This window comes from Amborella trichopoda, chromosome 8 (assembly GCF_054954075.1).
Source record: "Amborella trichopoda isolate Santa Cruz 75 chromosome 8, AtrichopodaSantaCruz75HAP2 v2.0, whole genome shotgun sequence".
Taxonomy (NCBI): Eukaryota; Viridiplantae; Streptophyta; class Magnoliopsida; order Amborellales; family Amborellaceae; genus Amborella; species Amborella trichopoda.
In genome coordinates, this window is record NC_142343.1 from 43,443,885 (window position 1) to 43,468,854 (window position 24,970).

General features: G+C 36.2%; 1 protein-coding gene across 2 annotated transcripts; it reads right to left on the reverse strand.

The window, feature by feature from the left end:
- Window positions 1-3,040: 3,040 nt before the first annotated feature.
- On the reverse strand, window positions 3,041-17,939 carry LOC18432336 (DEAD-box ATP-dependent RNA helicase 20). 2 transcript variants are annotated; one of them, XM_011624364.3, is made up of 15 exons: window positions 17,550-17,939; window positions 15,718-15,810; window positions 15,200-15,364; window positions 14,808-14,903; window positions 11,124-11,198; window positions 10,623-10,784; window positions 10,398-10,478; window positions 9,382-9,480; window positions 8,471-8,566; window positions 6,958-7,089; window positions 6,522-6,596; window positions 5,287-5,376; window positions 5,064-5,138; window positions 3,831-4,093; window positions 3,041-3,276 (listed from the first exon to the last, which is right to left on the reverse strand). In XM_011624364.3, exons 1-14 carry the CDS (start codon window positions 17,817-17,819, stop codon window positions 3,917-3,919), a joined length of 1,686 nt encoding a protein of 561 aa, XP_011622666.1. In that variant the 5' UTR covers window positions 17,820-17,939; the 3' UTR covers window positions 3,041-3,276; window positions 3,831-3,916. The 2 variants fall into 2 exon arrangements, with proteins under 2 accessions (XP_011622666.1, XP_006842508.1); XM_006842445.4 differs by having other exon boundaries at window positions 3,041-3,292.
- Between the last annotated feature and the right edge of the window lie 7,031 nt (window positions 17,940-24,970).

Sequence of the window (24,970 nt, forward strand, 5' to 3'; positions counted from 1 at the left end):
CATTAGCAACTTTACTTACTATATAACGAGATAAAACTTATCTTCAAAATTTATCCATGAAATATACAATAAGACCGTATACATTTGGATTAGTGAATCGCCGGTCCAGATTGTCATTTTAATATGCAAAAAAAATAGTGAACCGGCGAAACAATGCGTGAAAAAACAGTGACTAGGCAGAAAACTAGTCCGAATTGATAAATCGACGGTCTAAATCTCCATTTTATTGTAGAGAATATCCGTTTTACTGTGCAGTCAGTTTTCTTCTAGACTCAGCCATTTTCCTATATATACATAAAACCAACCAATTCCCAAGTCGGCACGAAATCTCGAACTAAGCGATTCCATGCGAACCCGGTGTTTTTTAAATCACTGCATTGAACATTTTTATATTTTTTATATATGTTAATTGTGAGAACCAATGGCAAGGCATTAAACCAATTTAAGATTACTCTCTTTCCAAAGAATAACCTTTCCATTTTAATCCAAAAGATTTTGTATTTTTCCTTTTGCAATCACTGAAATTCTACAAAATAAGAATTTGATAAGCTTTATAGTAAAACATTAATTCCCACCTGTCATTGTTATTTTCATTATCTTCAACAGCCATGGGAATATACGACATTATTGATCTCATCATATATATATATAATGGTAAGTTTCATTGTAGACTGCTAATCAGGCAGACAGACAAATCAGGAATCTGCCATAAAGGAGACGAGGTATGCGAAAGTTGTTGGCCTCCGAATATCCAAAAATACTTTGTAATCAGTGAGAAAAACAATGAATGGTAAAACATACACAATAGGATTATTACATTTAGTACACGGTCATAATTACTATCAGATATCAAATCATCATCGTCACTATGATCATCATTTGATGCTATTTTAACTATTTGGGATTTGAAATTGACTACACGAATCATGTTACGCCATTCTACTCCATCAAAGGCGCTATACCCTTTGTCACTACTTACATCCATGTCATTTCGGATCTTCCTATTGTTCTTTTAAAGCTTTTCACTTGAACCAAATCGGTCCTCCTAACTGGTAGTGTATTAGATCTACACTGCACATGATCAGCCCACCTAAGTCTTACTATCAGCTATCAAATGTAAAATCAAATGTAAAATCAAAGGCAGTTGAATGTGTGCCATTGACACTTTTAAAGTCGGAAAAGTTTTGTTAGGACTTTGTGACACACTCATAGCCTCTTGATTTCACATAAGATGGCTGATACCTATGATCTTGGGCTAAAGTAATAATGGTCTTGTAGTATACAATCTCATACATCCATTCACATAATGAGGTACCCAAAATAGTGTCCATATCTAAAATATTATAGAGAGAAAATGGAAGAAATATCTTGCTTTGGAGAGTTTGCTTCATCCACCGGATCTTTTAGTGAAGAATCATTATACAAAGTTCAAATGAATTACAGCTATGGTTTCCTTAAGTTACAACTAGAACCACAGGACAGTCGGAAAAACGTTTTGAGGAAACAAAATAGTAGTCTAATATATACATTCAAAGAGATCATTTACATTTAGTACAAAGAGGCCACAAGTGCTGTTGCCTGTCAAATTTCAAATCGATGATTGTGCGTGATTCATTAAACTGTTAAAAAAATAAATAAATCTTTAACTTTGTAAGGTACCCCAAGCTATCTAATTTGAAAATGTTTAGGAGTACTTGTGACCTTGTAACAAAGATAAATTATCCTCTTGTATACAATCTCTAAAAATATCAAATGAAAAATAAAAGAGATACACCGGGCCAAAGAGGCCCTAACCCTATGAAGGGACGAGCCAAATAAAATTAAATAAAAACAAAACAAAAAAATGATAAAAAAAACTAAGGGCCATGTCGGGCCACGGTGGCCCGGCCCTAGGGCCACATTTTGTGCTCCTGACCTTATCTTTTTACGCCAAGGCCAACCGGGCCAAGCCAGGCCAGGCCATCCTGTCCATTTGCACTTCAAGCAGATTCGAGAGAAGTCACCAAATGTACTTGTAGAAATGAAAAAAAACAATAATTTCAAGAGATAAGGTGTGGAATGGATCCATTTTAAAATTTTAATATATTTCTTGATATGTTAATAGGTATATTAGGTAAGAATGGAACCCGCAACATCACGTTCTGGCCCCACCACCTGATCTCTCAAGCCTCGGGCCTATTTCTTATATTTTCAAACTTACGAATATCCAAGAGTAATTTTATGATGTGTTTCGGAGGTAATTTTACCACATTTTGAACATTAGAGCTTGATCATAGCCACCCAATTTCACAGTCAATGATCAAGATTAATTGTGACCACCTTGTACCAAAGATAAATAGTCTCAACAATATATTTTCCTTTTTACAAATTTGACTAATATTCTACTTTTAAAGGACTCGCTTTGCTGAGGTTTAGTTCCTCAAGTTGAAGACTCTAGCCACTTCGGCTAAAGTGACGCAAGTCAAATATTGGTAATTGTTTGCCACAACATTGAGCATATGCATATTAACTCGTTTGAGACTCAGTTCGATCAAGATAATATGCAAACACTTCTTAATTTTGTTAGTCTCAATAGTGATTTAAAAATGCCGGGTTGGCACGGAATCACCCAGGTCCGATCCAGGAATCGTCAACATATAGGAAATCATGTGGGTCTAAAAGAGAACCCGCGATTTACTATAGTAAAAACGACATTCTAATACAATAAAAAAGCCGATTCACCGATCCAGACTTGTTTTTTTGCCAGTAAAACAGCAATCCGGACTACCTATTCACCAATCTAGACCAATTTTTGCAATGCCATCTTGGTCACTGATCCATTTTTTAAATCATTTGTCAAAACCATTACTTCCCATCATCCTTTCAAAAAATTACCGAACATATGCCTTTATCCTTTTTCTTCTTAGAAAATTGGTAATTTTCAGGAAACAAAAATATCAAGAGAGTATCAATCCAAAAGGGATTATATTATAGGAGGAAGAATCAGAAGAATAAACACTCACCAACAACAAAATGAGACTTAAAACAGAAACAAGAAATATGAAACCAAAACTTCCAACTGAAAAAATCTACTAGTTAGTCGGAATGAGAGAGTGTTTTACAGACCCACCATATAAAATGGGTAATTGAAAAACAAAATACAAGTGACTATTAAAAAGCAAAATAAATGAAATCAAATAAAAAGAAAGACAAAGTTTACTTACAAGTTTTGAACCATTTTTCACCTTCAAGGCATCACCCATTCCAAACCCCATTCACAAGCTAAATCTTGATGTCCTGTTTCCAAAAATAACTGATCACAATCACACATGCTCATCAGTAATTACCAGATAATAAAGGGCAAGGCAAATGGGATAAAGAAAAAAAGTAATAAATGTGATCCGTGACTCATAAGTTTTCAGCCTCTTTCCTTTTCATTTGCAGCACCATAAACAGTATCTTGTGACTAGTAAACAACCACAACAAATGCCCAAGATCCCCTGCTCCCCCCTCCCCCCCCCCTCCTCTCTCTTGCTCTCCCTCTCTCTCTCTCTCTCACTCTCATACACACAGAAGAAGAAGGGGGTTGGAAGCAGATCGAGAAAGAGAGAGAGGGAGGGAGATGGGGGATGGAATCTTTCACGATTTTCACATTTATCTAGTGAAGGTGGTCTTGGATAGGCATATTTCATTAAAACACATTCAAATAGTTTTCCCAAAAAAGCTATAAGAAATACGAGGCCAAATTTCTGTATCTACAGAGGCTTGATCACACTTTGGGAAGACAACGCACAAACAATATGATGAGAGAGAGAGAGTAAAACGAAACAATATGAAGTACAAAGTCTCACCTGTTCACTGATTGTTGAGGCCATTAGTTCTTAGGCTTCTTAAAATGTAGGATGACCAGAGAAGAAGAGACGGAGAAATGGGATTCTCAGTCATCCCACGCATCATCTGCAGAACCTTCTCTCTTGATGGTTTGGGGCGCAAGCATGTACCTGTACTTATCCTCCACATTAATTGAAGCAGGCCCTGACAACGAGAACTTAGAGAAGCCATTCTTGGCCTCTCGGAGTGCAGCAGCTGCTTCTCTCTCCTTCCTCCTTGCCTCCTGGTTAATCTCAATTATTAATTATATGAACAAACCTATGAAAAGATACAATGTAATTTTGCCTAGAATAATCATATTTTTCTTCTTTTCTTGGTAAAAGAGAACTATGGAAAATATTTGATTTTTTTCTGTTTATTTAGTTTTTATTTTTAATAATCATTTTCATGTCTTTTTGTTTTTTGATAATATGATTAATCATTGTAATGTTCTATTTATGTAATTATTTATCTTTTTTTTTTTTTGCAGAAGCCGAATCATGAAATATTTATACCAATCGAGAAATTAGTTATTTACTAAAATTTTGGCAAGCGCCGACCCCAAATAATGGGGATAAGGCTTGGTTGATGATGACTAAGTTTGGCAGCATAATACTAGGATATATATGGCAAGACAAGAACTAAATTTAGTTCTGAGTCATGATTACCCCACAAAAGTAAAGCGGAATCCACTAAGAAAAAAAGAAGAGACTGAAAACAATTAACATAAACCCCAAAAGAAATTTTTTATTGAAATATAATGTGAAAAAAGAACTCAAGAAGGAATTAACAGAAAAGCACCCGAAGGAAAGAAGCAGAGACAATCAAATATGTCATTCAAAACTACCACAATAAACAGCAGATAGCATCCTACAATATGTAATTCCATTTTCTTAACACAAATCAGCTGAAAAGGAAATGACTCATAGTTGTTCTTGACACCAGGGAGCACCCTACAAAATGTGATTCCGTTTTCTCCACACAATTCAGGTAAAAAGATAAGGGCTCTGTAGTTGTTCTTGATGCTGTTCTTAGTAGCACTACTGATTGTTGCTACTACTACTTTCACCACAACTACTACTACGACTACTGCTGCTGCTGCTGTTGCTAGCTTACTACTACTAAAACTGCCACAGCTACTATTTGACAAGTGGAAGTAACACAATATTACTTATCAGCCAAATGAAGGACAATAGTATAGCAAAACAGCATACCTTTCCAGTTGCAAATGCCATGGCATTTCCTGATTCCACATCTGCTATACCCTTCCTGATATGTGCCACAACTAACTGTTGAACCATCAACATATGGACCTCGTTACCATGTTTATGAATAAACCATGACAGAAATAAGGGAAAACTGAAAAAAGTTAAAAATATCAAAAAAAGAGAACAAAAGCAAGAAAAAATTATCAAAACGGAAAAGAACAACAAGCACCATATCACGATCAGTGTAGAAAGATGTGGCTTGGCCTGTAGTTCCAGCACGCCCTGTCCTTCCAATGCGATGCACATAGTCTTCCATTGTCTGCATAAGAGAAAAGTAGAAAAGAAGTAACGTACCATAAAAAAGGGAATATTCTGAATGGCAATGACACTAAGGAAAACAAATACAGAGGGGTTCCAACTTCCGACTTCCAAGATTTTTAACAGGTTTGCTCCTCCTATATGATAAAGCATAAGATGATAAATTTACAATACAAAAATGTCCAACAAACTTCTAATTACACTGCTTAGAAGAAAAGGAAAAGCTTTTAATTACAATGTATGCGACATATGCCCATATGCTATGTATTTGTATGTTCGAAAACATCTAGTGACACACGATACATGTATCAATGCATGTAACATCTTGATATAACTCATTTTTTATAACTGCAATATGTTGATATACATCTATAGTGAAAATATGCAGTGAAACCACTTAACTTTTGTACAAAAAGGTCATAAACACCCCAAGCCCTTCAGATGTGAAATCAGGAGGGCTTAGGGGGTAACGTATACCAAGCCCAAATTCCAATAACATTTTCTCAGACTTTATGCGAAGAAATGACACACCAGGGCCCATCCAATTTTACACATGACAGCTTTTTTTTATGATCGGTACTAACGAAAGGTAATGGTCTCATCGTGTGTGTGCGCACATGCCCGTGTGTGTATGAGAGAGATATTTCCCAAAAAAGCACGAGAGAAAATATGGCATTGGTCCTGAATCATGATGAAAAAGAAATCTTTTAGGTCCATGTCTCCAATCATAGTTCCCTGGAACAGAAGTCCGATCACATTTTTCTCCAAATTTGACATGACACATAAGAATTATAGAGCATTGACAAATTAATATGTTCCTTTAGCAATTAAAAGTGGGGCCATAACTCACCATTCATGAATGCAATGAATAATCTCTTTTTTGATAAAGCTGACCATATTAAACTATTGTAAAACGATGAGTAGATTAACCATGTAATGAAATGCTCTCTTTCAAAGTTTCAATTTATTGGAATGCTCTCTCTCACACCATTACTAAAAATGCCCCTCTTCCCTAATAAATCACAGCTTCTCTCTGAAGCTGATTGCACCTTAAATATAATTAAATCATGTGAATCTTAGTTATAGAGACATTGCATGAAATTATATTGGCACCGACGAGCATCCGAGAGAGGGACAAAGATATACCTTTGGAAGATCAAGGTTAATGACATGTGCTACGCCAGTCACATCCAAACCACGTGATGCCACATCAGTGGCAACCTACACAACAGCATCAAAAGTATCCAGCAGTGAGCATATCTCTAGGGGGAAAACATACTATGCCTATTGTCCATCATGAATTGGATCATAGCATACTTTCAGTATCTAAAAGTTAGAATAATAAATTAAGAATCTAAATGTTACAATGCATGTTGAAACCAATTATGTCATGTTGATGGCCCCTTGTGGCCATAGGCTCCATAATATTCCCAAGTCATGTAGATCATAGCACATTTTCCCATAAAAAGAAAGCAATCTTTTTGTCTAGTGATTTCCAAATTGGTTTTTCTCCAAATTGGTTTTTCTCCAAAAAAGTCCATGGAGACCTCAAAGAGATTGAAAATTTAAGAATAAAAGATACCAAAATGTTAGTTGAGCCACTTCTGAAACTGCATAGGGCTGCTTCTCTCTCACTTTGACTCCGTCCCCCATGTAAAGACACAGCATGCAGACCTTGAGCAACCAAAGCTTCAACAACTTCGTCACACCTTGTCTATAGAAAGAGAGAATTTCGCATATTATGATCTAAAATGGAAATCTTCTAAAGTCTAAATAAGGACAAGACAAGATACTCAATCCTCAAGGACTCCTATCATGAGAAAGTATTTCATAATCCAATGGACTATGAAATACCATATAGTCCACTGTGATCATTCCATCCAATGAAATGAGGGGATGAGACAGACTAGACCTTTCATTTCATTCGACTATGATGACCCCAACAGATTATGAATATGCCTAAGCCCAGTGGGTCATAATATACTTTTTGTTATGTAGTATTTTATATTGTATACTTGAATGGTAATACTGTAGTTCTGACTTTGGGCACTTGAAAGAATACTATGGTTTAGTTATTTGCAATTTCTGATTGCCACATTTACGAGTACTATGGGATAAGGAAACAAAGGAAATTTGGTCACTTAGTCAGAATAGAGACGTACATATATGTATATGTACGTATATATGTGTAGACAATAGGGATCATAGTGCTATAACATATTGGTATAGAATAGAGCTCTTTGCACCAAACTCTAGAAGAACATAGAGGGGCAAAAAATAAAAAAGACATGCACATATATGTTATCTTCTCGAGTTTCATTATCCAATCATTGGGTTGAAACACCAAAGTCCTGTAACATGCACTAGGTTGCAGTTTCAATCTTAATTTTATCCAGCCAAAAGAATGGAAAGAAAAATGAGTTATTCAATCATATGCATTTTGGTGGTACTTTAGACAAATTCCTCACAAAAACGGAAAATGGAAATACATCTGTTAGTCTAGGCCTGTTTTCACTCCTTTTGTTTTCAAAGATCAGGAATTTTAGGCATTTTGTGAACAAAGTAAATGAAGAAAGGAAACATGAAAAGATTGAAAAGAAGTATATTGTATTAAAGTGAAGCGTGGATTATTGAATTATAATGAAGCATGGATTACGGTAACCAAAAAGGGGAATAAGCTGTCTGTTCCCAATAGCAGAAGGTATTGGTAGATTAACTCTCCCTAAGAGAGTGTCCTGGTTGGCCCCACTACGATTAATCTCCACTGTCTATTATCAGGATTAGACAATGAATACCTTTGGAGTACTTTATACCATACGCAATTGAATATGCATTTCAAGATGACTGTTTATCTTTTGTCCCAAGAAGGTCACAATCATCTTTTGCTGTCTGATGTAAAATTGGACGGCTAAAGGTGAATTACTACCAGGCTCAAATCCAAAAAAACCATTTTTCAACCTTTGTGACACCCCTTGCTACTCGATTTCACATCTGATGGCTAGGGGAGATTGCGACCTTCTTGTACCAAAGGTAAACGCTCTTATAGTATGCCATCCCTAATAATAATTGGAGAAGAAAAAGAATACGAGGGCCACCTTCCTTTCTACAAAAACAATGGTCAAAGGAAGAGGCTGCCCTGACTTTTCAGCTTGAGATGCCTCCTCAACAAGCAAAGCCAGAAGCCGATCAATCTGTGACATTGCAAAAAATCTCTATCAGCCAGAGAAGATGACACTTACAAGGTCACTTTATAACATAATGATAAGTTCCAAAGAAATAAATGTGTTAAGCAGCAATAACTCTGGTACTCATGCTCAAATGGGAAAGCCCTCTAATAGAGTGGAATACAGAAAAATAATCCATTGGGGTCCCATAAAATGATGAAGAGAGATGGAAAGTGGGTCTGGTCCTGTTCTGGAGGGTCAATCCCTCTCCATCACCATTCATCATTTCATTGAATGGTGACAACCCAGTAGACCATGGTTTCCATAATCCATTAGATTATCACATTATTTCTCTACTCAAAATACGACCATCATAACCGCTAATTTCAGGAAGAGATGACAAGGAGTCAAGGATGAAATGACTACTATATTTCACCGAGACACATGCAAGGAACTAAAATGAATAGAGCAAGATCCAAACTTTTTCTGGAACGTTTTGACCAGAGACCAAACCAAAACTTCAAATTTGAGACCACATTAACTTTGATCGAAGATTTGAAGTTTTGAACATAAACACTGCTTCTGAAAGGAACAACCTATAATCTTTAGGCAAGATGTAGAACAACCTCTTGTCATTTCAAGCTTGTTTGAGGAATAAAGCCATATTAAATTTCTCCATGTTTATGGGAGTTATAATATCTTATTGTGTTAAATATCACAAGTTTGATATTGTTATCCAATACCAAACTACCACATGAAGACCTACCCAAAAATGCACTTCTGAATAAAAATGAAGAAAGTGTTTATGATGCATCATCATCAATTTAATATAAGAAATGTACCTTCTCACTTTCAATAGCTTTCTCAAGAATCTGAGATACATTGGCTGTCGGACTGCTAACTTTTCCCACCTTTACTTGCACAGGGTTATTCAAATATTCCTAATAGAAAACACAAACTCATACCACTAATCAATAGAATAAAAAATTCAGTCAAAAGAAAAGGGAATGTACTTGATAAATCCTATTCAGATATGTACAGACAAACATAGTACCAAATGGAACAACTTCAAAGATGCTAGAAAACAAATGCCTCCTTCAGTTCTGCAGCAAGATCTCAACTCGGCAATCAATAATTTTTTGATAAATGGAACTTTTATAGAGAGAGAAGCAAGAATGCACAAATTAGTGGGAGATGTGAAAAGAACTAATTTCTAAACTAATTCCCGCTAGTCATGGATCAACCCCAGGGAAATAAGCATGGGGGAGTTTTGAAGTGCAATAATAGAACCTTCAGGTGTTGAAGATGCTACATGAGCCAATGTAAAAGTATCCCAGCATACCTTGGAGTTTGGGTAATGATTCAAAGGGGTATTCCAGTTTCAAGCAGATCAGGAGGTAGTTTTCTTGGAAATCAAATATCAATTGTCAAAATTCAATTTTTCTCCATTTTGTAATGTGTATCTAAGGAAGCTAACATGGCAACCAATGGACCAATTTACATATGTATAACAAGGAATATGGGCTATGGGATTGTAGCCCACTGTATGTGTTTCATGGTGATTTTCATAGCCATTTATCCTTTTATGAAGTTTATTAACAATCAGTAGATACACACATGCGCACTCACACACCCACAAACTCACACACACTAAACATAGCGTATGTGTGATATAATTTTGGTTCTTAAAGGATCTTAGAAAAAATATTATAACCAGGCCAAAATATTGATGTCGTCAGTCTTCTCCTCTAGGTCACACCAAGATCAAGGGAAGGAGGAAAGACAAGATAATCCGCCCACCCAAGAGAAAGAAAAACAAAACCAACTAACAAAATTAAGACATTATGAGGCACAATACCTGTGCGAGAGCTTCAATTTCTACAGGCATAGTTGCGCTAAACAGCAATGTTTGGTGCTTTTTTGGAAGATTCCGCATCACCTGAAGGAGGTTAGCTCATTAAAAACCCAAGTGACATTGATTTTCTCTGTAAGAAACTTAAAGAACCCCACCTACTTGAACATTTAAGGTGCTCTGTGCACACACACTCAAAAAACTTTAAAAGAAAAGGTCTTATTGAATTACCTCTCTTATTTGTGGTTCAAAACCCATATCAAGCATCCTGTCAGCCTCATCCAGCACAACGAATGAGACACTTGATAGAGAGCTGTTCCCTTGCTGCAAATGATCAATAAATCTTCCTGGTGTGGCAACCACAATATGTACCCCTGCTCTCAACTCTGACCTCTGTCATGATAAATAGAAGCACAAGATATGAGAGTTGGAAAAGAGTCTGGTTCCTACGAGGGGAAATGCATGAAAAAGTATCACTAATTACTTCATTTTTATATGTTTATAATAGTCTATCACTTGAATAACATAAAGGAATAAGGAACCACAAAGATCAAATGGAAGTGAACACCGAGGACATGCTTATCAACAAGATAGAGAGAGTGACAGAGGGGGAGAAAACACGAGAGACTAATATATGCATGAGTAGAGTGAGGATCTGAAAAAACATAGCATACAGATATAAGTAAATATAGATGAGCTTCCACAGGAAAATACCCATCAGAGAACAGATACCTGCTCAGCTATGTTTGTTCCCCCCACGACTATAGCAGTTCTGAAAGATTCCAGTGATCTGCTGAAAGCCTTAACCTGAAACACATGTAATTCCAAATTATATATATGATGGCACAAAATTTAAACGCCATACAAGGGAGAATCTGTGAACCACCAGAAGAAAAACCTAGTTTTTCTGGTATTAAGATACTTCTTGAGTCCATGGCTCACAAATCTCAGAAAAATGAGCAGTTTTATGTGCACAGTCGTGGGTGGGTGTATGTGTGGGTGTGGGTAAGGGTGTGGGGGTGTGGGTGTGGGGGTGTGGGTGTGGGATAGAGAGAGAAAGAGTCAAGCATGTTAATATTTGGGCAAGAATATCTAACTCGTGGTAGGCCTAAGAGCATGAGCTTACTTTAAATTTTGCAAAACATAAACGACTAAGGTGTGTTACTCACTTATTACAGTACATTATTTTTTACGCATCATTTTAATCAGTTTAACTTACTAGAAGTAATTTACTCATTTGAGCTCCATGTAATCAGCGAATATAATTTTAAGCTTCATAAGCAACATGTCAAAAAATTTCTTTTGCTTTTGACTGAATGTAATGCAATTTCATTTTCTCAGGTTAAATTCTTGCTTCTTGACAACAAAAAGAATGACTCTTAGAGATAGTATAAAAAGTACTAAAATTATACAATAAAACCCTTTATGTTTGGTACAAGAAGGTCACAATCATCGTTAATTGTTAGATGTGCAATAGGATGGTTGTGAGTGTGCTATTGATTGCGCTCAAAGTCCAAAAAATAAAATTTGAACTTTGAGACACAGTCCTAGCCATCTGATTTCACATCTGATGGCCGGGAAAAGCATAGACAATTCACCTTCGAAACAAGGAGGTCCCAATTGCCTTTAGTTTTTTTGAGAAACACAATTGCCTTTAGTTGCTAGGTGTAAAATTAGACAGTTGTGGGTGTGGTATTGACTGCAGTCAAAGTCCAAAAAGTTTTATTTTGAACTTTGTGACACACTCCTAGTCAACTGATTTCAAATCTGACAGTTAGGAGTACCTGTGACATTTTCGTGCAAAGGTAAATGGTCGTGTAGTTTGCTATCCCTAATGAACCTAACAGTACCCAAATGTAGTATGTAATTTTTAAAATGTAGTATATTTTTACACTCTATCTCTAATTAACTGACTTCTCCAGAAATTCTGAGCCCCAAATTTATAGAAGAAAAGAATTTTACCCAACAAAAGTAAGGCATGGAAATACCTTCTAATGTGTAAAAGGAAGCTAGAAGGAAGTGATTTTCAAGAAGAAAACAGATAGTAATGGAGAAAAAAAAAAAATTCAAAATCATAGTTGTTGGAAATGTCAGGGAACCCGAATCGTTTCAGGAACCGGAATCGTGGAATCGTGCCTGGCCAGAAATTTCCTATTGTAGGAATCGTTGTCCGTACAATAGGAATCGCTGGGGACGAGATTCCTAATTTTCAGGAATCGAGTATCGATAGAAATAGGCCCAAGTTTCATCCACATATGGAATCGAGATTCTGGCCTCCTTGGAATCGAGATTCCCATCCCCCTGGGTTCGACACTCCAAGTGTCAAGTTTCATGAATATGTGGAATCGAGTTTCCATCATCTATGGAATCGAGTTTCCGACATATGCGGAATTGAGTTTCCATCATTTATGGAATCGTGATTCTAACATATTTGGAATCGAGTTTCCATCATTTATGGAATCGTGATTCTAACATATTTGGAATCGAGTTTCTATCATCTATGGAATCGTGTTTCCAACATATTTGGAATCAAGTTTCTCAAGTGTATGGATCAAAGATCCATATTGGTTTGAGATCGAGAATTACAATAGCAGAATCGAGTTTCCGACATCACTAGATTCGAGTTTCTAACATATGTGGTACATAGATATGTTGTTGTGCAGAATCGTCAGTCCATGTGTGTTACTTTATATGTTATTACATGATTTCAATATTTTATAGGCATTTAAATTAGAGGCGAATAAATAAAATTAGCATTATTAATAACCACTTTACATTCAGTATTTCAATACTAAGCAATGTTGTGAGGCTACATATGGTGTAAGATCACTTAAGCCATCTTTTCAGATGACATATGAGCAAGATTAAAAAACCAAGACAGTTTACATCACCGCAAATATATGGCACATTATTCTATAGGCATTTAAATCAGGAAAAAAAGAAGTAAAAATAACATTACTAATAACAATCTTGCAATTGGTAGTACAATACTAAGCAATGTTGCAAGGCGAGACGTCGTGCAAGTTCATTTAAGCAATTCACATAACTATGAGCAAGGTAAAGAAACTATAGCAGTTTACATTAATGCAAATATAAGAAATATAATAAATATAACTAAAAAAGCAACACAATCTCATTAAATTCCTTCTAAAATACATGCCTTATAAATAATAATACCCCTTTCAAGTACACATGCTGCCTAATGCTATCATTTGCGACCTTAAAGTATGATATCCACTAGAAAATAAAACATTACTTTTGTGGTTATTATTTACAAGAAACTAATGTTTTATACGGTGTAGATGATTCAAAACCTTGACGGAATGAGTTCCATTACTTGTACAATCGTGTATCATTTAACATAGAATCAAAACGCTAGAAGCCAGATTCAATCTATTTGGGAACGTCTACTCACAATTAGGGGGTTCAAGTTTCTTTAGATCTGTTGGATCGAGATTCCGAAATTAAGGAATCGAGGTTCCTTGGTTCCGAAAAATATTTTTAAAAGAAGTGTTGAATAGAGATTCCGAAATTAAGGAATCGAGTTTCCTTGGTTCCGAAAATAGCTTTCCACATATGTGAGGAATCGAGATTCCAACATTAAGAAATTGACTTTCCTATGTTGCAAAAAAAAAGTTTCCACCTAGGTATGAAATCGAGATTCCGAAATAAAAAAAATTGAGTTTCATTGGTTCAAAAAAACTGTTTCCATGGAGTTTCCTTAACGGAAACGAGGAAACGGGTTTCGGAACCAGAATCGCGGGGTCCGAGGAAAGATTCCGGTAACTATGTTCAAAACCCTAAGGATGGAAGAAAGTTTCATAGAGGGCATTTGAATATTAACCTAAAGCATAAATATGCCAGAACTTGAAAACAAAAGCAAAGAAAAAAAAGAGGTGAAAACAGCTGATTTTAATCAATAAAAATAAACATGTAAACAAGGCCTCATGATACTGGTGTGAATCGCCAATCTCAAAGGAGAAACTTCCAGAACATGGGTAGAACAATAGTCAGTCATCAACATAGAATCACGACATCTTTGCCTATTCCACATACAAAGACGACATATATACAAACATACATACACACATACATATGCACATACATACGTACATTATACGTGTGTGTGTTTAGAGGTGGGGTTTCTATGAGCCAGTCAACTCACCTGTACACATTCGTGCGTCACCCCCTCCAAAATCCATCTTGATCCAAATTTTTGGAGATCCATGATCTAGGCTATGGTGATCATAAATATGAAAAAGAAAAAAAAATTTAAAATTTGAAAATCTTTATTTTTTATTTTTTTTGCACCATCAAATTTCATATTTTGGTCAGATGCCCTTTCCTTAATGTTCGTCTTAAAAATGGATGTTTGTGGATGAGGGGACGCATGCATTCACTGACTCACATTAATACCTCTTTCTCTATCTGTTGAGCAAGTTCTCTCGTAGGGGCTAGGACTAATGCTAATGGTCCATCACCACGCCGAAGAGGCTGTTGAGCCAAGCAATGCTGCAATAAGGAGCATAAAATGTCAATGTGCCACCGTGGAAACAGAATGTTTGATCTTTGATGTACATATCCATAGGGATACACATAAACAAAAAACCCACATATAAATGCCCATGTAAATACGTTGAGCATATTAAAATCCAAAAACGGAGTCCATTGGAGCATCACTATCCATTTAAACGATGATGTTAACCCAAGGGACTATGGTTTTTCATGTCCATTGAATTACAATAGAACATGCGTATCCCATGCAAGAAAAATGTCTTAAGAATGGAAGACCAATGTGAGTATGGTACCTGTATCATGGGAATACTGAATGCAGCGGTTTTCCCACTCCCAGTCTCTGCACATCCCAACAGATCCCTTCCACTCAAAGCAATTGGCATCGCTTGAGCCTGAATAGGGGTTGGTCGAGTGTATTCATGAAATGCAATATCCTTCATGATGATTGTGTGCAAACACTGCAAAGAGCAATTAAAAAAAGATGCCAATATCCCACCAGTCAGCATTTATATGGCAATGCTTACTTACAAGCACATAGCATTGGTTTTTCAAGGGAGAATATACTTTGATCCAATAGACTATGGAGAACCTTAGTACAGAAGGGCCATGATTGCCCAAATTAGATGACGGAAAGGACCTTGGACTCATGTCCTATTCCCTTGGGCCTGGCAGTCTCTCCATCATCATCCACCATTTCATTGAATTGTGACAAACCCAATGGCCTATGAGTATATCATAGCCCATTGCTTTCTGGAGTACTGGCCCATTTTTTATACAAAATTCAAATAGAATACATATTAACATAACATACCATGTCCTCAAAGGATTCTATGGGTGCAGGGGCAGGAAGGGAATCGAGAGGAATTGAGACGTCAATATTTAAACGCAACCTAACATCCTCTATCTGCAATTAAAGAACATGTCAATAGGCTAACTTACACAAGCCTACAGGAATATGAGTGAAAGGCATAATAAGACAGACCAATAAGCATGCAAAGGTAAATGATCTAGGGAATGATAGTGTAAACGATCTAGGGAATGATAGTGTATATCTAAGCTGATGACCTGTCCAAATACTTCAATTTTTAAACAATGTCATCAAATATCATACATTATTATGAAGTGTGAAGAAGGAGAAAAGTGGACATATTAAATAAAGTCAATTAGCATTTAAATTGACACTGCCAAGAAAAGTATAAAATACTTGTACAGAGTATAATATGGGTACCAGCCATCCACAATCAGAACTTATTAATGAACAATGACCATGAACCAATATCCCAATTTAAGTAAGTTGTGGACAGCACTGACATCCACCATCCAATGATATGGTGGATGGCCACTCCAAGTACCCCTTATCATACACAAGGAATGTACAGTATAGCGTACCATACACATTCTCATGTGACATCCATTAAAGAAAATTATTGTCCATTTCTCATATAACCCTATGAGCCATTATTCTCATCACTCCTTTTTCCCTAACCTAGAAAATCACATCACTGCAATATGAAAATCGCATGATATGGTTGACAGATGGAGTTTGAATTCTTTTGAGAGTTGAAAGAGCTAGGAACTATGGTCTCTAGTGATATGGTGAGCAGACAGGAGGGACGTTTGAAAATAAAACCTAAAATGTGAAAGGAGGAAAGATTTGAAGAGACTATTGGTGAAATTATTTCATCAAATGTAAGTGGTAGATGCAGATGTTCGGAGGTGAACAAAGCTCAACAGCTTTCAAACATTTGCGTCAAGGTTCGGACGTGACATTACAATACTTGCGGCGAGTATTGTATGGGGCACTCAGACCAGCCATCCATCATCACATACATATCAACGGCCTAATGTGAGCTGTGTCCTGCTTTGAGTACAATTATTATTTCCTTCTCACTAGGCTAAGCTGTAACCTTTAAGTATACAATATGCCCCCCATCTATCAAATAGATATTCAATAAGTGAAGGTTCAATAAAGCGAGGTTCCGTGACATTGAGGGGACCAACGTTCATCAGCTAACAGAGAAATTAATATAAATGAACTAATTAGAGAGTGAGACGCAGTATTAAGCCAGTAAGTGAGGTAATGTAAAGTTGCTATCACCTATCCTCTAAATTGTCCAAAGCTTAGTTTTGATGATACCAGTACTAGTGTAAGTAGCTCAAGCCTCATTGAAATTGAGGACACTAATAAACAATGTGAGAGAAAAATATAGAAATAAAATAATGAGAGAGAGAAAGATCAAGTAATGAGAGAGAGGTCAAATAATGCAAAATACATGCTAATGAACAAATAGGGCAAGAACCCAAAAAGAAATAATACAAATTCCATGACCCTAAAAATTACAAGTAAATGAAATGCGTGCAATAAATAACAAAATTTCAAGAAAACAAGTGCATAATCAGACAATAAACCCAAGCGTAAACTGAAAAATCCAGAACCCAACATTTTCATATTCATAATTCCATAGCATAATCACAAAAACATCACGTTAGATATAAAAAATGATAAATAGAAACATAAGAAATGATGAAACCTGGAATAATCAGAATTACAAAAAAAAATACAGGAAAAACCTAAAACCAAAAAAAAAAAACCCATAACAGGAATCAATTCAAACTTGGTGAAAACGAGAGAATCGATGGAACCTGCTCTGGCATCAATCGAAGAACTCGATCAGAGGGCTTCCATTGCTGAAAGATTGGCTCCGGGACACTAAGAGCCCTAGGTTGGGAGACATTACTGGTTCTGCTTCGGCTAGGGCTACCAAAGCTTGAGGAATAGCTGAAAGAGTTTTTAGATGCAGTGTCATTGTAGAGAGAAGAGAGCTTATGAGAGTTGAGAGGCTGAGAGGGGGTCTCTGTAGAGTGGGAATGGGGTAGAGATGAAGCTCTGAGGTGAGGAGGTACGTAAGACATGTCGATAGGGATTCTAGAGAGAGATGGTAGAGGGAGAAAATGGGAGGAATGCCGGGGGTGTCTATGATGGAGAGGTGCCGCTTAGAGAGAGAGACTTCGAAAAGGATTGCAGCTATGCGCGATGAGAGAGAGAGGCAAAGTGGAAAGTCATAGAATTCCAGAGATTCGACTCAAGGATAAAGAGACGAGATAAGAGTGACTCGATTAAGGGGGTGAGAGAGATAGAGAGACTCCGGTAGATGAGAGAGAAAGTGACGCGATTAATGGTGAGAGAGCCAGACTCCGGTAGAGGAGAGAGAAAGCCATCGGAGAGAGCGGCGATTAAGAATTTTTTATCGGTGGCGCGAATCGGACACTAAATATTGGTTTGGATCGGAACTCTAAAAATTAAGGTAGAGGAGAGAGAAAGTGACTCGATTAAGGGGGTGAAAGATACGGACTCGGTAGAGGAGAGAGAAAGCCATAGGAGAGAGCGGTGACAATTTTTGATCGGTGTCTCCGATCGGAACTCTAAAAATTGGTTTGAATCCGAATCGGAATCCAAGGTCGGAATCGCTGTTTGATAAAATAGTGAATCGGCAAAAAAATATGTGAAAAAATAGTTAACCAGCCAAAAACCAGTTTGGATTAGTGAATTAGTTTAGATCAATGTTTCAAAAAGCGCAAGGCAGATCCTAGGCGGCCTCGAGGTTCAGGAGGCCCAGCGTCTATGCAGGTGCCCAAAACCTAGGTGGCCCAGTTGAATGCGAGTGTCCAGAACTTAGGTGGCCCAGTTGAATCCAAAAAAGATTATGTGAGTTATATATATCATATAAAAAATAAAAATTAGGTATTTAAAGCACATGATAATTCAAATTATACTACATATTAGTATTTAGCACACACTCCATAAGCATAACCATAATCCATAAGTCGGTTCATACTCCATATCCAATTAAAATTTAACATTTACCAACCAACCAAATTACCAAACCAAGTTAGTACACCACCATGAGAAAAAAAACAAAATTGAATTATGAAAGTAGGGTTTTGTTAGGCTGCACCACTTGGTAGTGTAGACCCTTAAAGTGCTCCACATTTTTTTACACTAAAATACTTTTGAATTGTAATACAAAATTTTTCAAGTATGAGCATTTTTTGTTATTTAGAAAGGTATAATGAATATTTTTATAAGAAAATGGTGGCATTATATTAGTAGTTAAAAACAATTAATGCATCTTGTAGGTGATGTCACACACCATATTGGTGATGTCATTGCCCACTATTGTTAGTAAATGCTTTTTTTTTATTAGGAATTTCTATTTTACTATTGACTAATTACTTAAAATACTTCTAAACAAATAGTTACTATACTATAGGATAAGGGTATCTAAATGTCTAAAAATGTTAAGCACTTTAAGGGTCTACACCACAAGTGTTGTAGCCTAATAAAACCCATGAAAGTAATACTTGAAGATTCAAAAGAATCTTCAATAATTCAATACTTCAATCGAAGTTCAAAGTTCAATAATTATTCAACATTCATCATCGAAAACTAAAATTAGGGTAAGATACATTGGCATCATATTCATCAGAGTCGTCACCCTCCTTGACATATTGGTCGTCCTCCTTCGTCTCTTCTGAATCTGCCTCTTCTTCCTCCTCTTCCTCGAACCTTGTTCTTTGTGTAGAAGATCTAGTGACCCTATGAGGGTCAGCTGATGTCCCTGAAGCATCCATGATCATGTTCCATGTCAATCCTGCATACCCATCGACCTCATTATCATCAACTAACCACTCTATAGCGGTATCCATATTTTTTTATCTGATGTGATCTCTCTTATGTCTCTCAGCATACATGTCATTTAATAATCGATTGTACTTTACATAGACTAGGTCATCGAGCCTCTTTGATTCAAGCACGTTCAATTTCTTTGTATGAATATAACAAAATCAAATGAAACTAATTAAAATCTATTATATATGGTTCATGTATTATTTATAAAATTATACAAATTACCATTACACCTTTACCCCTTCAAAAGTACTCCAAATGTACACACAACCGGATGAAGAAGTGGTTAGGTTTCAGATCCAAATAACCACTTTTTATAAATTTGGACTACACCCATGTTAGTTCCACCAATGGCTGCAAAGATATAGAAAAAAATCATTAATAAATAATATAATTACTTGATTATTTGAACTTGATGAACTTAAGAATACTATTAATACCTAGATCAATTTTGGCCCCTTGCGTCATTGCCATTTGACTCCCAAAAGACTTTAATGAGCACTTGTAATTTATCTGCTCATTAGTGCATATAATACCTTGGATATTAGGATCAGGGACTAGCACATCTACACACTTATTAAATCCAATCATAATTGTGTCATTTATTTGTATATCCTTGTAATAACCAGTTGCATGCAATGACTGATATAGCTGCTTATCCCACTTTTCATCAATAATCTCCCAAACAGGCTTGTAGTAGGTTTCGTCATCATTGAAATTTTGGACTATCTCTCTTTTATATTTCTCCATAGCCTCATATATGCAGCTCATAGAAGACTTGTCAGTATCAACCATGCGAAGGACTTTGATAAGAGGAAAAAATACCTTAAGAGCACATTTCACCCCTCGTAAAAAAGTCTTTGAAAGGATAATATCTCTCACCTTCTTCCCAACCTGATCTAAACCACTTGCATGCTCTCCAGTCATCCAAGGTAAACATCTGCTTCAATTGCACTCTCCTCGAATGTATATTATCTAGGCATAAGTACCAGATCGTAAATCTCGTGACCCCAGGCCTCACACTCTCTTTCTTCTTTATAAAGTTACACATTATGTTGAGGGTGAGATGGTGGTTATAAATAAATTTTGTAACTAACTCAATCTTCTTCGCTACATCTAATATCTCAGTTAAACTGCCAAGAGCCTCAAGCATAAGGTCTATACAATGTGCTGCATATAGAGTCCAACAGATTCTAGGATAAGCTATGCGCTAGAAATTAGCTGCAATAACATTAGGAGTAGCATTGTCTGTGACAACCTATACAACAAGATGCTCCCAAACCTCATTTATTCCCTTATCTATAACTTGAAATATATAATAGGCATCATGGATATGATCAGAGGCATCAATAAACCTCAAAAAAATAGTCCCTGAATGATAATTCATAAGCAAATGCATCTGACTCCTTCTCTTCCTATCATTCCAAGCATCAGTCATATAGAAACCCCATACTGAGCCCATGCATCGTTCTTAACTTCTATAGCTTTTTTTGTGACACTCACCGCCTTTTTTAAAAAAAAGGCTTTGAAAGCTCATGTCACACCCCAAGAATTTACAATACTATTATTTCTGAGATGTGACGGACAAAACATATATACATCTATTGATAGGACAAATTTACAGTGACGAGGTCTTACAAAGTACATAAAGAAAGCTAGTACAACAACAGTATCTTCCAAGGTTGATCTTGACTATCACTCAAAATGAATCCGCAGTTATCCTGAAAAAATGTTTACCATAGTTTGATGAGTTTGGCTACTCAGTAAGTGATCATCATAATCCTAAAAATATTCATGATTGAAAGATATCAATATTTTCCAAAATGAGATCTATTAACAGAAATGCATCAACAGTTTCACTTTCAATAAATGCATAATTAAGTCTAATCCGAGTAATTGAAATGCTTATAACACTTTTAACGGCAGTACATAATTCAAAGGATTTCACAAAATACCCTACTGGCGTCCCAAGTAGGTCACCTATATACCCCATCAGCGTCCTGACGGGTCCACTTAATCCCTATCGGCGTCCCAGATAGGTCCACTTAATCCCTGCAGGTCCACTTATACCTCACCGGCGTACCGGATGAGTCCACTTAAACCCTACCGACGTCCTAGATAGGTCCACTTATACCTCACCGGCGAACCGGATGAGTTCACTTGCATACTTAAATTATTTCTAAATCTCTTTAAACATTCGAAAGCCGCAATATCATGTACTCAACATATCACTGAAACCATTAATATGAATTTCACTTAAACCATTAATAACAGTCACTCTCTATAATATTTCAAAAATAACCAATCAAATATTTTGGGCTCAAATTTAGAAAGGTAGCAGTTTGTAAAGGCATTCTAGCATAATTGCCAATTTAATATGTATAGAAAAAAAAACTCTTATAAAAATTCAAGAATACGGAGTTATCACAATTTATGGAATATCAATTCACAAATAAACATTTCACAACAATACTATAATCAATTGCAAAAATGTCAATTTTTAAATAATAAGGCAGTCATTTGCACATGAATTTTACAATGTCTAAATATTCAAAACAGTAGAAAGAAATATCACAATTTTACTAAAAGCAGAAATATCACATTTATTTCTAACAATAGACAAGAAAAATAAATAAATTTATTTTTCTAATTTACAGCATTCAAAATTTCTAACATAGATAAAATATCACAATTTTTATTAAAAAGATTATTTTTCAAGATAATGAGGTCACATGCGCGTGAAATTTATCTCTCCTAAAATTCATGATAATAAACAGAAATAATTATTTCATTTTATTTTTAAAAATAATAGATTATTTTTCGAGACAATGAGGTCACTTACACACAAAACTGATAAAATAAAGATCCTAGACGAAAATATCACTATTTATTAAAAATAGACTATTTTTCAGAAAGACGATGTCACTTACCCATAATTATTTGAGAGGGAGCTTCCGATAAAAAATTCGGTTCGAGAGAGAAGTTCACTGTGTTTCGACCAGAGAGAGAGATCTCAAAATTTTGTTTTAGGGTGGGAGTGCTCACATCCCCTATTTAAATTCTTATAACGTATTATTATATTGTTTTATTACGCTCTACCTCATACCTGAGGTGTCGCGTTAAAAGCAGATTTTTATCGTACGAAAACCACATCCGCTAAAGGACGTTGCCAGCTGCAAGCAGGAAGCAAAAGTAAGCAAGCAAAACAGGCAAGCAAAAGTTAAACGAAGTAAAAGTTTTTGAAAATAGTGATGGTCCCCAAGGACCATCATACTCAAACAGACCATCGCCTATTTAAAAGCATCTTTTCTCCTCTTTTTTTTTTTTTTTTTTTTTTAAAAAAAAAAATTTAGGATTGTTACAGCTCATATGGAGTTGGGGGGTTCATCCCATTGCCAAAATGCCCAATTGCCTCTACCGCTGCATATAAGCTGCTTAAGCGAACGGTATTGAAAGGAACCGCTTCATAAAACCATGTATCAAGATAATAAGCAGCTCTATCTCCCTCTTCCTTCTTGATTCTATTTTCAATGGTAGTTTGCTTATTTGTTTTCTCTCCTGCAACCTCAAGGTCAGGTCGAGGTAAAAAAACTATTCATAGGGCCTCTAACCCAAGGCTTCTTAGTCCCAGAACTAGAACTAGAACTAGAAGCAATTACAACTCTCTTCCCCTTTCCTCTAATAGTGGATTGTTCAACCTCTTGACATCCCTCCCTAATCCTATCCTCATCACTATCATCATCATCATAATTGACCCGAACCTCAAACCTAATCTCTGTTATAGAGGCAAATCTCTCTTTTTTTTTCATTTTTACCATACTCAAAAATTTGTTTATTTCCTCTTTAACAGCATCAAGAGTCTTTTTACATGGAGCAACATCCCCCTTGATACCGGCAAGATGTTTCTTGAATCGGTTTATGCCCCTTTTGTATTCTTATCACAAAACTTGCATCTTATGCAATTTTTATCATGAGGATCTGGGTTATAGCCATATTTCCAACCGGGATCACCAGTTCTATTAGATCTCGAATATGACATCTAAAAAATAATGCAATTTACTAAAGCAATAAAAAAATATCACTTACTTTGAGTTTGATTGCTCAATCTTCAAACTTCCACCTCAAATATACTTCTAAATACTCAAATCTTCTAAAAAAAACCCCAATAGATTTGTAAAAAATCAAATTTGAAAAATTAAATCTAATATCAATAGGTGATGTTTTGATCAATTTTTATTAACTTTGAAAAACCCTTCGATCTTAAAGAATTCACAAAAAACTAGTTTTTTGAGGGCTTTCTCTCTCTAAAATTGGCTCCAATAAGTTTTAGGCTTCAAATGAACCTAAAACCCCAATTTTTTCTCTTTAGTACAAAAAAAATGGACAAAAAATGCCCCCACCAAAACCCATTTTTGCCTTTGGCCAGGGCGTAGGCTCTGGGCGCCCACCTAGGCGGGTTCTGTACCGCCTAGGCAGCAGCCTAGGGTCGGCCGCCCAGTTTGGCCGTCTAGGTCTGGGCGATGTGCCCAGGCCTTACGAACCGCCTAAGCGCTGGGCGGTCCATTTTTTGAATCACTGGTCTAGATCGTTGTTTTACTGCAAGTAATTGTTATTTTACTTAGTAGACTAGTCATGGGCTATTCAAAGTTTTGAGGCATCATGACACTTAAAAAGAGGGACGGTCGTTAAGAGCCATCCCATCACTTAAACAGTTGTGATAGCCATTAAGAGGCATTGTGGTAATTAAACAACCGTGATGTTCAATAAGGGTTCTTATGCCCCGTGATAAAGGAAACAATAACGGTACTTAAATAACCGTGATAAATATCATGGTTCTTTAAGTGTCGTGATACTTCAAAATAATTTAACTTACAACCCGCCATGAGCATAACGGTTTTCAATCTCCTATGATGCCTGTCAACTCACCAAAAAACGTGTATAGATGAGACTTTGAAAAGTTTAAGGTTTATTTCCAATAATAAAAAAAATGAGATATATTTTTTATAATTTTCCAAAAAAAATAGAGTGGCTTTCTCTTTACTAGGGTTGGGTAGGGCTAGGTTGAGGCCTGAGGAATTTTACAAAGACCTTTGCCCTATCTTGGCAGGGCCTAATAAAAATTAAAAAAATTAAAAAAAAATGAAGACAAATATAAGTTGGTCACGCTCTTGAGGCCACAACCCTAGGTTTTTTGGGCCTGCCCGGCCTATTGCCAGCTCTAAATATGAAGAGTGCATGTGTAATGCGATAGATTCTATTAAAGAAGTGAGAGAGGGGGGACAATAAATATCTTAGGAATGGACTCAGGCTAGGTGGTCAGGGTGTTAGGGCACTGAGGTGCCACAATGTGACATCTTAAGTTCTATTCTTACCATGT

What these genes read in the sequence shown, in the direction of transcription:
- LOC18432336 (XM_011624364.3), bottom strand. Translation starts at nt 17,819, where the DNA reads ATGTCTTACGTACCTCCTCACCTCAGAGCTTCATCTCTACCCCATTCC. An exon ending in CTCAACAGATAGAGAAAGAG is followed by an intron (nt 11,199 to 14,807) that starts GTATTAATGTGA and finishes CATGTGTTTCAG; the next exon opens with GTTAAGGCTTTCAGCAGATC. An exon ending in TGGCATTTGCAACTGGAAAG is followed by an intron (nt 4,094 to 5,063) that starts GTATGCTGTTTT and finishes GAGATTAACCAG; the next exon opens with GAGGCAAGGAGGAAGGAGAG.